A 12,607-nucleotide genomic window follows, 5' to 3' on the forward strand; every position below is an offset into this window, starting at 1 on the left:
ATGAAAAACAAGAAAAGACACAAAACATGCAAATGCAAAGATCAAACAAGAAGACTTACCAAGAACAACTTGAAGATCATGAAGAACACTATGAATGCATGAGTTTTCGAAAAATGCAAGATGCACATGCAATTGACACCAAACTTATAACATGACTCAAAACTCAAACAAGAAACACAAAATATTTTTTATTTTTTTTTATGATTTTATGATTTTTTTGTATTTTCTTTTAATTTTTCGAAAATCATTTTGAAAAAGAAAAATAAGGATTCCAAAATTTTTAATATGAATTCCAAGAATCTTATGCTCTTTAGTCTAAAGCTCCAATCAAAGGGTCAGGCATGGCTTAATAGCCAGCCAAGCTTTAGCATGTAACAGGTAGATCATGAACAGTAGTAGGTGGATTAGCACCAACTAGCTTGCTCTTGATAACAAATTGGAAGCCTCAGTCCAAATGAATTTAGACATGGCTTTACAGCCAGCCAGGCTTTAGCATGCTTCATGAAACACTAGAATTTATGCTTAAAAATTTTGAATAAAATTATAAAATATTTGAAAACATTTTTATTTTAAAATTTTTTCGAAAACAAAGGAGAAAATTTTGAAAGATTTTTGAAAATTTTTTGAAAAAAACTTGGTGCGCAGAAATTGTGATTACACCTTGATTATGTAAAATTCATTGCTCTTTCTTTCCCTGGTAATGGCGCCAAAAACATGATGCCAATACCATGGTTCACAACTTCGCACAACTAACCAGCAAGTGCACTGGGTCGTTCAAGTAATACCTTACGTGAGTAAGGGTCGAATCCCACGGAGATTGTTGGTATGAAGCAAGCTATGGTCACCTTGTAAATCTCAGTCAGGCGGATATAAAATAGTAATGGGGTTTTCAAAAATAATTAATAAAATAGGGATAGAAATACTTATGTAAATCATTGGTGAGAATTTCAGATAAGCGCATAGAGATGCTTTCGTTCCTCTGAACCTCTGCTTTCCTGCTGTCTTCATCCAATCAGTCTTACTCCTTTCCATGGCTGGCTTTATGTAATGCATCACCATTGTCAACGACTACTTTCGGTCTTCTCTCGGAAAAATGATCCAAATGCCCTGTCACGGCACGGCTAATCGTTTGGAGGCATCACCCTTGTCAATGGTTACATCCTATCCTCTCAGTGAAAATGGTCAACGCACCCTGTCACGGCACGGCTATTCATCTGTCGGTTCTCGATTATGCTGGAATAGGATTTACTATCCTTTTGCGTCTGTCACTACGCCCAGCAATCGCGAGTTTGAAGCTCGTCACAGTCATTCAATCATTGAATCCTACTCGGAATACCACAGACAAGGTTTAGACTTTTCGGATTCTCTTGAATGCCGCCATCATTCTAGCTTACACCACGAAGATTCCGATTAAGAGATCTAAGAGATACTCATTCAATCTAATGTAGAATGGAAGTGGTTGTCAGGCACGCGTTCATAGGGAATGATGATGATTGTCACGTTCATCACATTCAGATTGAAGTGCGAATGAATATCTTGGAAGCCAAATAAGATGAATTGAATAGAAAACAGTAGTACTTTGCATTAATCTTTGAGGAACAGCAGAGCTCCACACCTTAATCTATGGACTGTAGAAACTCTACCGTTGAAAATACATAAGTGAAAGGTCCAGGCATGGCCGAGAGGCGAACCCCCAAAACGTGATCACAGGATCAAAATACAATCCAGGATGTCTAATATAATAGTAAAAGGTCCTATTTATAATAAACTAGCTACTAGGGTTTACAGAAGTAAGTAATTGATGCATAAATCCACTTCCGGGGCCCACTTGGTGTGTGCTTGGGCTGAGCTTGAGTGTTGCACGTGTAGAGGTTCTTCTTGGAGTTGAACGCCACCTTTTGTGCCATTTTGGGCGTTGAACTCCACTTTGCAACTTGTTTCTGGCGCTGGACGCCAGAATTGGGCAGAAAGCTGGCGTTGAACACCAGTTTGCATCATCTAAACTTGAAAAAAGTATGGACTATTATATATTGCTGGAAAGCCCTAGATGTCTACTTTCCAATGCAATTGGAAGCACGCCATTTCGAGTTTTGTAGCTCCAGAAAATCTATTTTGAGTGCAGGGAGGTCAGAATCCAACAGCATCAGCAGTCCTTCTTCAACCTCTGAATCTGATTTTTGCTCAAGTCCCTCAATTTCAGCCAGAAAATACCTGAAATCACAGAAAAACACACAAACTCATAGTAAAGTCCAGAAATGTGAATTTAACATAAAAACTAATGAAAACATCCCTAAAAGTTACCAGATTCTACTAAAAACATACTAAAAACAATGTCAAAAAGCGTATAAATTATCCGCTCATCAACGATCTGGCCATCACGGACAGTCTTGAAAGCTCCCATCATAGACACGTCCGCTCCAGGCGCCAACACCAAATCCTGAGCTTTCATCGTCTCCTCGGTAGCAGCAATAGCTTCCTTCACATCAGCAAGCAACACAGTCTTCTCCTCTTTTAAACCCACAACCTCCGCTTTCAAACTGGCCACCTCATCCTTCAGAGTACCAACATCGGCCAAAAGCACGGCTGCTTAGGACTCGGCATCTGAAGCCTTCCTCCGCTCTTCCCCAAGCTGAGACAAAAGAGAAGTCTCAACCTCGGAAAGGCGAAGGATCTCAGCACCAGACTCCTCGGATGACTTCACTGCCCGCTCCCTCGCCGACTCGGCATCCGCAAGCAACCCCTTCAATCTCGCCACCTCGGCCTGAGATTGACGAAATTTCTTGTCCAGAAGGCCCACCTGAGCCATCACAGGCTCGGCCTTCCGAACAATCACAGCAGAACGAAGAAGGGAACGGTAAAGGGACTTAGCCTGAAAAGTCACATCACATTCACGGAAGAAATCCTCCATGCCGGGCATAAGGTACTCATCGATGAAGGCCGGAGCGTCAAAATGACGATCCATCACTGACGGGACCACACCCTCCCCCTCCACCAAATTCTCACTATCAACATCCTCTGACCGCTTTCGCTTCCGGGAAGCACCCTCCGGCGACACCACCACCACATCATCATCAACCTCCACACCCCGACCTGACCCTTCGGTGCCACCTTCAGTCAACGCCAGATCCTCAGAGACAGTTCTCGTATCATCAGAAGGTCGTGAGGTCGGAGTGGAGGGAGTACCGCTAGAAGGAGTCCCCTGAGACAACTGAGCCTTCAACCTTGCAAGAGTCGTCAAACCCCCAGCCATCTTAACTGCAAGAAAGATTAAAAGAAGAAAAAGCATAAGTACCCAACTCGGAACCACAAGAAAAAAAAGAGAGAAGTGGAAACAAAACACAGATCACATCCCTAGGATTAAGAGGACGCTCCCCAAACAACTGCCACAAGACGAGGGCGACATCCCGGTCTTTCGCAGTCAAAAACTCCTGCGTCACCCGGGTGAGAACAGACAGCCCCCACCACAAAATTCCAATATGTGGGGAACCGCCGCTCACCCTCCAACGTCAGCCAGAACGGATGATGCCCCTTTGTAGGATGGACCTTGAAATACCCACTCTTAAACCCATAAAAAGAATCTTCATACAAGCCGAATACCTGACGATGAGGCTGAGCCCTAAAAGACATATACCCCTTCTTGTGCTTTCCCTCCTTGGAAGGAAAGGTGCACAAGAAGAGGAAAAGGAATACATTCACGGACACCGGAAGCTCCAGAAACTCGCACATGAGCTCAAAAGTCCGGATCGCCGCCCAACTATTCGGATGCAGCTGGGACGGCGCCACGGAACATTGGCTCAACAACTGTTGAACGATAGGGAAAAAGGGCAGCCGCACGCCAAGACAGGTGAACATTGCCTCGTACACCCATAACCAATCCGGAACGGTCGGCGAGTCCAAGTTAGTATAACAAACCCTCTCGTAAACCCCCGGAACGGAAAACTCATAATGATGCTCGGCGTCACCACCCCGCAAACAGCCCCCTCATCACGAAGTCGTTGGAGGTCCGCCTCCGTCATCCGCGACGGTGTCCCCCACACATCACTGGTTACCCAGGAGTAAAGGAAAGGGACGCCCCCGCTGGTATCACCGGAGCCCTCACACCCTCGGTCCTCCGACGCGCTATACCTAAAACATCGATGAGCACCGCCATCAGCCTAAACCACATGGCAGAAAACGGCGAGGGAAAACTAAAGCAAATACCACTACCTACTACCAACTACACAGTGGTGCTCATCCCCCCTACGAAACCCATCACCCAAAAGAACAGAAACACCATACACAAAAAAGACAACCCCAATCCACACTAAAAACACAGAAATGCAAAGCAGACAGGAATAGAATGACTGTAAAATAAACAAAGAAAAAAGAAGGCTAACCTGATAATGCGAAGCGAAAGCCTGAAGAATGCTGGAACAGAAGAGCAGGAACACAACCAGAAACACAGAACAGCACCAGAATAGAGGGAAAGTACTCTTGAAAGCTTAGAACCAGAAAAAGCAACAAGGAAAAGAAAAATGGGAACCAAAATGATTTTTAAACCCAAAGAAGAAAGACGAAAATACCCCAAAGAATAAACAAAACGCAGAAGGGCAAAAAGGAGAAATTTTCCCTTGCAATAAATGCTCCTTCGGGAAACCAAAAAGCATGTCTCGAAAAATTAAACGAGCGCAAGAAAACGGAAGGTTCGCACCAAACGAACGGCACGGAAGACGAACCAAGCCCAAAACATGAAAACTACTACCAGGGCGCCGACCCGCACAAAAAACGACATCTACCGAACGTTCCGATGAAACGACTAAGCGACCAAAACCATACCTCTCAGCGACAGAGACCGACCTCGATCGTCCTCCCGCTGTGGGGGCAACTGTTACGGATCCAACCCACAGATTCTACACCCGGAATAACTCCGGACCCAGTCGCCCAGATCCAAAACCCTCTCCGCCACTCAAAGGGCCCAAAACCAGCCCGATAAGAACTCCTAACTAACTTTCGAATTCAAATGTCTCCCTTATCTTAGCCAAACAAGATAAGATATGATATTCACCACCATCTATAAATAAAGGACTCTAGTCCCTCCAGGTATTCATTCACTCCTCACACCTTATACCTCTCAGATCCATTCTGACTTGAGCGTCGGAGTGTCTTTGCAGGTACCTCCCCTTATCGCTCCAATCTAGTGATCTGGCATCAGCCTCGACCCGCAAGTTCTCGATCCATCCCTCAACCCGTACTAAAAACATCTCGTACAACCATATTTTTTAAAAAGTTTATATTTTCGTAATGTTATTACAAATTAAAATATTAATATATATACTAAATCGAAGTCACTCAAAATGATTTACTATAATCTAATTTAAATCCAATCAATTTAAATTACTATAAACACATACCATAAATTTACTTTAAAAGTTAAAATAATTGGTTTTAATTTATTATAGATGGATTATCACTAAAATAACTAAATCGAATTTAATCAATTCAAATTAAATCAATTCAAATTAAATAATTGGCACTTAATATTTCTGCCTTTAGGGGATTAACATAAAATTGATTGTGATCTAGTGTTTTTTTACGTGAATTGCCCTTTTTTTTTTTTTCATTTTTCCCAAAATAGTGAAATACCCTGTTCCTCTCGCTCTCGCTCTCGCCCGCTTCTCCCATCCCATCAGTTCTCGCCACAACCAAAGGAACCCTCTCTGCTCACGCCATCGCCAAAGTCGCTTTTTACTCTCTAAACTGCCTTCCCTTCTCTTCTTGCTCAATTAAGTAGCTTCTTCCTTCAATCTCATACGAATTCTTTTATGCTTCTATAATTCCATCTTTTTTGTTTGTTGTTCTCTGTTATCACTCGTCATTCATCAACCAACATGTTTAACTCCCACCGTTACAAACCCCTTATCTATCTAAACCTAAAAGTTCTATTCCAAAGAACACAACCACACATGTTCTGCACTTCACAATCACACTCTTTGACGGTTTCATACCTCATCAATAACCTTGGCTTCACCCCACAATCTGCTCTAAACGCATCAAAACGGCATCGTTTCAAGACCCCACACAAGGCAGACTTAATCATCGCATTCTTCAAGACCCATGGATTCTCCCATTCCCAAATCGCTTCCATTGTTGCTAAGCTACCTAAGATACTTTCAGCCAATCCGGAAAGAATCCTGCCAAAGTTTCAATTTCTGGCCTCCAAAGGTGCTTCCACCGATGACATTGTTCTGCTAGCCACTAGGAACCCTAGATTCTTGCATTCGAGCCTCAAGAACAACATAATCCCTACTTATGGAATGATGAACACCTTCTTTGAATCCGATCAGAAAACGCTCCGTTGCATTGCTTCTTTCCCTGCTTTGTTCATGGAGCCTCGCTTGCCAAAAAATGTCAAGTTGTTGGCTGATGCAGGAGTATCTAACTCCGCAATCCGCCATTTGTATCGTACCAGAGTGTCCGTGCTCTTTTCTTCTGATTTGAGGAAGCCTGTGGATGAAGTAAAGGAATTAGGGTTTGATCCGTCATCGGTTAAATTCGCCATAGCTTTGCTAGCCAAGAAGACTATACGGAAATCACTGTGGGATGCGAAAGTCGATATCTTGAAGAGCTGGGGTTGGTCTAAAGAAACAACGTCCCAAGCATTCAGGAGGAACCCTTTATGTATGCTATCATCTAAGGATAAGATTAATGAGGTGATGAAACTTTGGGTCAATCAATTAGGTTGGGACCCTTTGAGTCTTGCCAAGATTCCATGGCTTTTTGGATATAATTTGGAGAGAAGGATTATTCCAAGGGCTTTTGTTCTCCAGTATTTACTTTCAAGAGGTCTGAGAAACAAGAATGATGATTTAAGTACCCCATTTTATGTTTCTGAAGAGTTGTTCTTTAACAAGTTTGTGGAATGTTTTACCAAGGAAAGGTCTCAACTACGTAAGATATACTATGAGAAAAAAGGATGTTCATGATAATAGGCAATGAGATCTATGGCATTTTTCCTTTATCAAGTATCAACTAGTTTTAAACCTTATTCTTTTTTCTTCATCCATTGTTAACTCTCCCTCTGTCTAAATTGTGACTAATTTGACCGATATGGTTTATTTATTTCCGCCGCATTTCATTGCTTGTTGATTGTTGTCATTCTTCAATTCCCTTCATAGTCATGATGTGTATCAACTACTTGGTGTTTAATAAATGATTGATGCATAAGTACAAATTCTTAACATGGACTGATAGGCTGACACACAACTTTGGTGCATCGCCTGAAATTTGTAGATACAAATACAAGTAGGTGGGAGTAAAAATCAGAGAAGAAACAGTAAAATGGAGAGAAGAGAGATAGAGACATAAGTGAGATGTTGATGGGTGGTTTAACTAGGATTTGTTCACATAGTTTCTGATTTCTCTTGTTTGTTTGTAACCTAGCTGATATGTGGATGCTGCTGTTGCTGCTGCCTTCCCTTGCAATATTATCTTCCAATTTTCATATTAGTGATATCTCATTGAAAGGATCTAGTACTTGGTTCTACTCAAATCTCTATTTTAGGTGTAGATAAGTTCATTGAGCTTAGATATGACTATGAGTCATGTATTGATGACCAAGTGAAAGCAAAGTTTGATTGATTGAATAATTGTTCATTCATCATCATATGTTTACCTATATATGGTGTGAGTCACGACAGCTTCTGGGCACAGCATAAGCATGGTAGTTCAGGTAGCAGCCTCGCAGTCTACTTACTACTTGCTTGAGATGGATAACTGTATATGAGATAAATACAGATCAGGATCTTTCTTCTGATTTTCTGTTTTGAGTTCCTTTACTAGACTTGTAATTTTTTATAAAGAAGAAACTTAGCTTGCTTTTCCCTTTGGATCTGTTCTGTGTTTTTTAGGTCAATTTGGTATTCCCAATCCATCTAGTAGAACAAGATTTAATTGTTGTTTTTATTCATTCTCTAACACTCTTTAGTAAATATTTTTATCTACGAGGAAGATGCTTCTCCGTGATTCAAGGGAAAGTTTTGTCCTTATTTGCAGTATGATCATAATTCATTTGAATAACATAGGGTATAAGTTTTGCCGTTGGTGAAAAAATGGAAAACAAAAACTTAAGCTAATTCTGAGTGTGGCATTCTGGTAGAATCATAGGAGCCACAAAGATTTACTTCTTAGATTTGTTTATTTATAAGGTGATGTTAGATGTTGGTATAAGGGTTAAAAATTAATGCTAAGGCTGTCTCGTTTGATTCTATAACTTGCTTTTATTGATTCTACTAATTAGTTTATTCAGTTATTAGTTCAGCTTTCTGAATTGTGAATTCTATTTGAGGTTATGGATATAAAAGAAACTTGTCTCAGTTGCTTTATTCAGATTTGAGTTAATACTTCTCTTTGGGTTTGGAATGAAGGGTGGATGATAGCCCAATTTGGTGTTTATCCAAATTGACTCTAACAGTTGCTTGCTTGCTTCGAATAAACATCATTACAAAGTAAACCAACATGGGGTTGAGGCATGTGAATATGTGATGTAGTGGCGAAGCTGTTTGCCTCAAACTAAACCACACCAAGTTTGGGTTCTAGCCGTGGCTACTGGCTAGGTTAGTGTGTTTGAGTGAGTAAATGTGTATGTATGACCAAAAAAAAAAAAAAAAACTAAACAAACTTGAGTAAAAAATAACTAAACAAACTTGAGTTGGTCTAGTGATTAATTAAAAGTTAGAATCCAATGTACTCTGACATATTAGTGTGTGTTTGGATTAGAGTTGGTCAAATTGAAGTTTGAATAAAAGTGATATATTAAAAAAATAAGATATTGACAAAACTAAAAAGAAAAACATCGTTACAAAGTATAATGTAATATATTGACAAAAAATAAGATAATGTAATATAATAATAGAATTATCATAATCGAGTAAATTCCTGTTTTATTTTTTTCCCTAAACTCCAAAAGTTTTAATTTTTGACTAAATAATTCTCTAAAGATAATAAATAATATTGTAGCTCCTTAAAAATTAACTTCCTCTAAAAATAAGTGGCAATAATTTGTGTACTTAATTTGTTTTGTTTTTGTGAAATATTTAAATAATTATTTAAATGGTATATAAAAGAAAATTAAGACAAAATTGGATTTGGGTTTTATCCCCTTCTCCACCCTCTCCTCCCCCCTCCCCCCGTTTTTTTATATTTTATTTTTTGAACTTTGGTTATTTGCATAAAAAAATAAATTTTTATTTTATATTTTTTGAATTTTGGCTATTTGCATGAAAAAAATATAAAAACAATTGCCACTCGTCGCCAAAAGTTTTCTAAGCATAAAAGATCTTTTATTTTTAGCATGTTTATAAAAAATTTACGTCAACAAATTTTTTTTTTAAATTTACCTTTTTTATATTTGATGTATTTTGTTAGAGAGTATTAATACTTGGGAGTCATGATTTCATAAATATAGTTTTATATCTATTTATAATTTAATTTTAATATATTGATGATATAACTAAAAAACGTATTCGTACATCTAATTATATATTGTTATGTTAATAAAAAATAATTATTTTTATTTTTATAGGATGAATAGTTATAAAAAAATAAATATAAATAAATTATCATGAAAAAATAAATTTTTAATGATTTTAAAATTAAGATAATAAAATTTATATATGATAAAAATTATAAATTCAAAAGTGAATCATTTTTTATTTTTTTATTTTATCAATTTTTTTTATTTTACAAGATTTTTATTTCATAATGAAGTTTGGCTTAAAAATTTTTAGGCTGAGTTTGGATAAACAACTTAATTAAACTCTTTTAGAAAAAAAAAAAAACTTAAAACATAAAGATTTTTGTTAAAAACAGTTTAAAAATAAGTTATTTTGTATTTGAATTTTTAGTTATAGAAATACTTGTTAATAAATGAGAATAATAAAACAGCTTTTGAGAATGAGAAAATCATATTTTTTTTAACCTCTTCAAAAATTTTTAAATAACCTTTTGAAAAGTTAAAATTATCTTTTAAAAATTATATCAAATAATATTAATGTGATTTTTTATAATTAAAAAAAAAGATAATTTTTGCCACTTTTCATACGGACTCTTAATGCAATCAAGTATCATACTAAATTATTCGGTTCAATTGAAATAATTAAAATCCAATTACTTGATTAGTTTGGTTTAAAGTAAAAAAATTAGTGACAAATGAATCGACGAAGATTTGTAAACTAATTAAACCGTCTTATTATTTAGGAGCAAACTGGTTGAAAATTTATTAAAAATGTATTTGAAAATAAATTTTCTAAATAAATGTTGTTTTATTATATTAAATTTAACAGAACTTCTAGAACTTTAAATATTTAGTTTTATTAGGTTAATGACCCGTTTAGTATTCAAAACTTTAAAATGATATTTTTAAAGAATTTAATTTTGATACACTGTCAATGTAAAGTGTAAAGTAGTTTTATTACATGCATTTAATTATGTAATGTTATATCAGTAAAAATAATTATGTTTCACATTTACTACGTAAATGATCATTCAAAAGAACGAATGTAATTGCACGATTATATAAAATGCTTTACACTATCAGTGCATCAAAATTAAACTCATTTTTAAATATAAAAAATTTAACTATAACAATTGAGGGTTAAATACATAGTTTTGAAAACCGAATCGGACCGGTCGGTTCAACCGGGTTAATCGAAAACCGGTCATCCGGCCGATTCGGTTGAGCCTAAGAACCTCTTGCCAAAAAACCAGTCCGTGAACCGGCCGAACCGACGATTAACCGATGAACCGTTGGAATTGGTCGGGTTTTTTTCAAAGTTATCGGTTTGGTGATAACCTTCCAAAAAGGCACCGTTTTGGGTTTTAAAGAAAAAAAAAACCAAAAAAGCCCAATGAAAAATTCCAAATACCCAGCCATCCCACCCTTCTCTTTCTCTCTGAATAATTGAAGAACCCTAATTCCCATCCCACCCCTCTCTTTCTCTGTTCTCTCTGAATTTTGAACTTACTATGAAGAAGAGAAGATTGAGGAACCCTAATCCCCAAACCTCAGCCCGCAACCACCAATCCATCCCTCTTCAAGGTCATCGCTAAACTCTTCTCCTCCAGGATAGACCGTGGGTACCGCGTAAAATGTGGAAGCTCTGTTCGGTGGTCCATCCCTCTTCTCATTGTTCCACCTCTCGTCGCCGTCGCAGAAAGGTGTCCTCTCGTCTCTTCTCCTCTCATCGTTCTTCGGTTGTCGTCTCTTCGATCTCTCTCTCTCTTTGTGTTTTTGTCCGAACTTAACGTCCCTTTTTGAGTTCTCTCTCTCGGTCTCTGTCCAAGCTCGTCTCTGTCCGAGCTCTTCCTTGCCGGCTGTTCCCATTCCTCCGTCGCCGTCAGTTCCCTTCCCTTAAACTGAATTTTGGTTATATGGTATAGTGCTGTACTACATTGTTTATACTGGAATCTCTGATTCTGAGTTGTTTATGCTATGATTCTGATTCTGGGTTGTTTATGCTGGTTTTTTCTGATTTTGAGTTGTTGATTCTGTTTGTTGGGTTTTTGATTCTGAATTGTTGAAGTGCATGCTTCATTGCATTGTGCTGGACTGCTGAAATTTTCTGGTTTTGAGATGTTTATGCTTCATTGCTATGTTTATGTTTATATTTAGTTGTTGATTATTTGTGAAATTTGAATTATACTTCAAAAAAATTGTAAAATTTTAAACTTTATCTGCTTAAAAATTATTAAATTTAAATCTTTAAAATTATATTAATTTTTTAATAATTTTTTCATATATTTAATTATTTCGGTTGAACCTCGATTGAACCTCAGTTGAACCTCTAAATCATTAAACCAGTCACTTTACCGGTTTATTGACCGGTTCTGTTCTTGCAACCTTGGTTAAATAAATGTTTTGGTCTGTCATTTCTTTTGTGGCATTTGCTAAAAGAGCAGAAGTAAATTAAATTATTATATAATTTAACTTTATACTTATGGTTTAAAGAATAGGTATTCACTTCTAAATTAATGTGTATATGAAATAATAATAGGTGTTGTGATAAGGCATGAGGTGGATATTCATTAATGTTTGGGCGGCTAACTTTTTCAAGTGAAAAGTTTAGATTATCAAAGGAAGACTCAAGTTAATTGTATCTGGAACGAGTTGAAACTCATTTTGGCCCCTGAAATTTTTGACTGGCTTCAATTTCGACCGTCAAATTTATAGTTACCCAATTAACACCCCCAAATATTGGATTGTGCCCCACACTTGTCCCTGTAGCTATCTCTGTTAATGGAGATTTGATGTGGTATCCAACTTGCTAGAATGGATGTGTGATGAGTGAATGACGTGGCAAAAATTGATTGAACTGAATTTGCAACCCTCTTTTCCCAATATGTTCGAGACTTTGTTGGAGAATTGAGTTCATTCAACTTTTGCCACATCATTCACTCATCACACATCCATTCTAGCAAGTTGGGTGCCACGTGGATACACATTCTATCAACTTAACGTGCCATATCAGATCTCCGTTAATGGAGATAGCTACAGGGGCAAACGTGGGTCACAATCTAATATTTGAGGGTGTTAATTGGGTAACTATAAATTTGGTGATCGAAATTGAGGCCG

The 12,607-nt window shown here is 37.4% G+C and overlaps 1 protein-coding gene across 1 annotated transcript; it reads left to right on the forward strand.

The window, feature by feature from the left end:
• The first annotated feature begins 5,587 nt into the window (after window positions 1-5,587).
• Window positions 5,588-7,210, forward strand: LOC107639065 (transcription termination factor MTERF15, mitochondrial-like). The gene has a single exon (XM_088483066.1). The coding sequence runs from the start codon at window positions 5,868-5,870 to the stop codon at window positions 6,960-6,962; it is 1,095 nt and encodes a 364-aa protein (XP_088339192.1). The 5' UTR covers window positions 5,588-5,867; the 3' UTR covers window positions 6,963-7,210.
• Window positions 7,211-12,607: the final 5,397 nt, after the last annotated feature.

Source organism: Arachis ipaensis, chromosome B4 (genome assembly GCF_059453495.1).
Source record: "Arachis ipaensis isolate K30076 ecotype BB chromosome B4, ASM5945349v1, whole genome shotgun sequence".
NCBI lineage: Eukaryota > Viridiplantae > Streptophyta > Magnoliopsida > Fabales > Fabaceae > Arachis > Arachis ipaensis.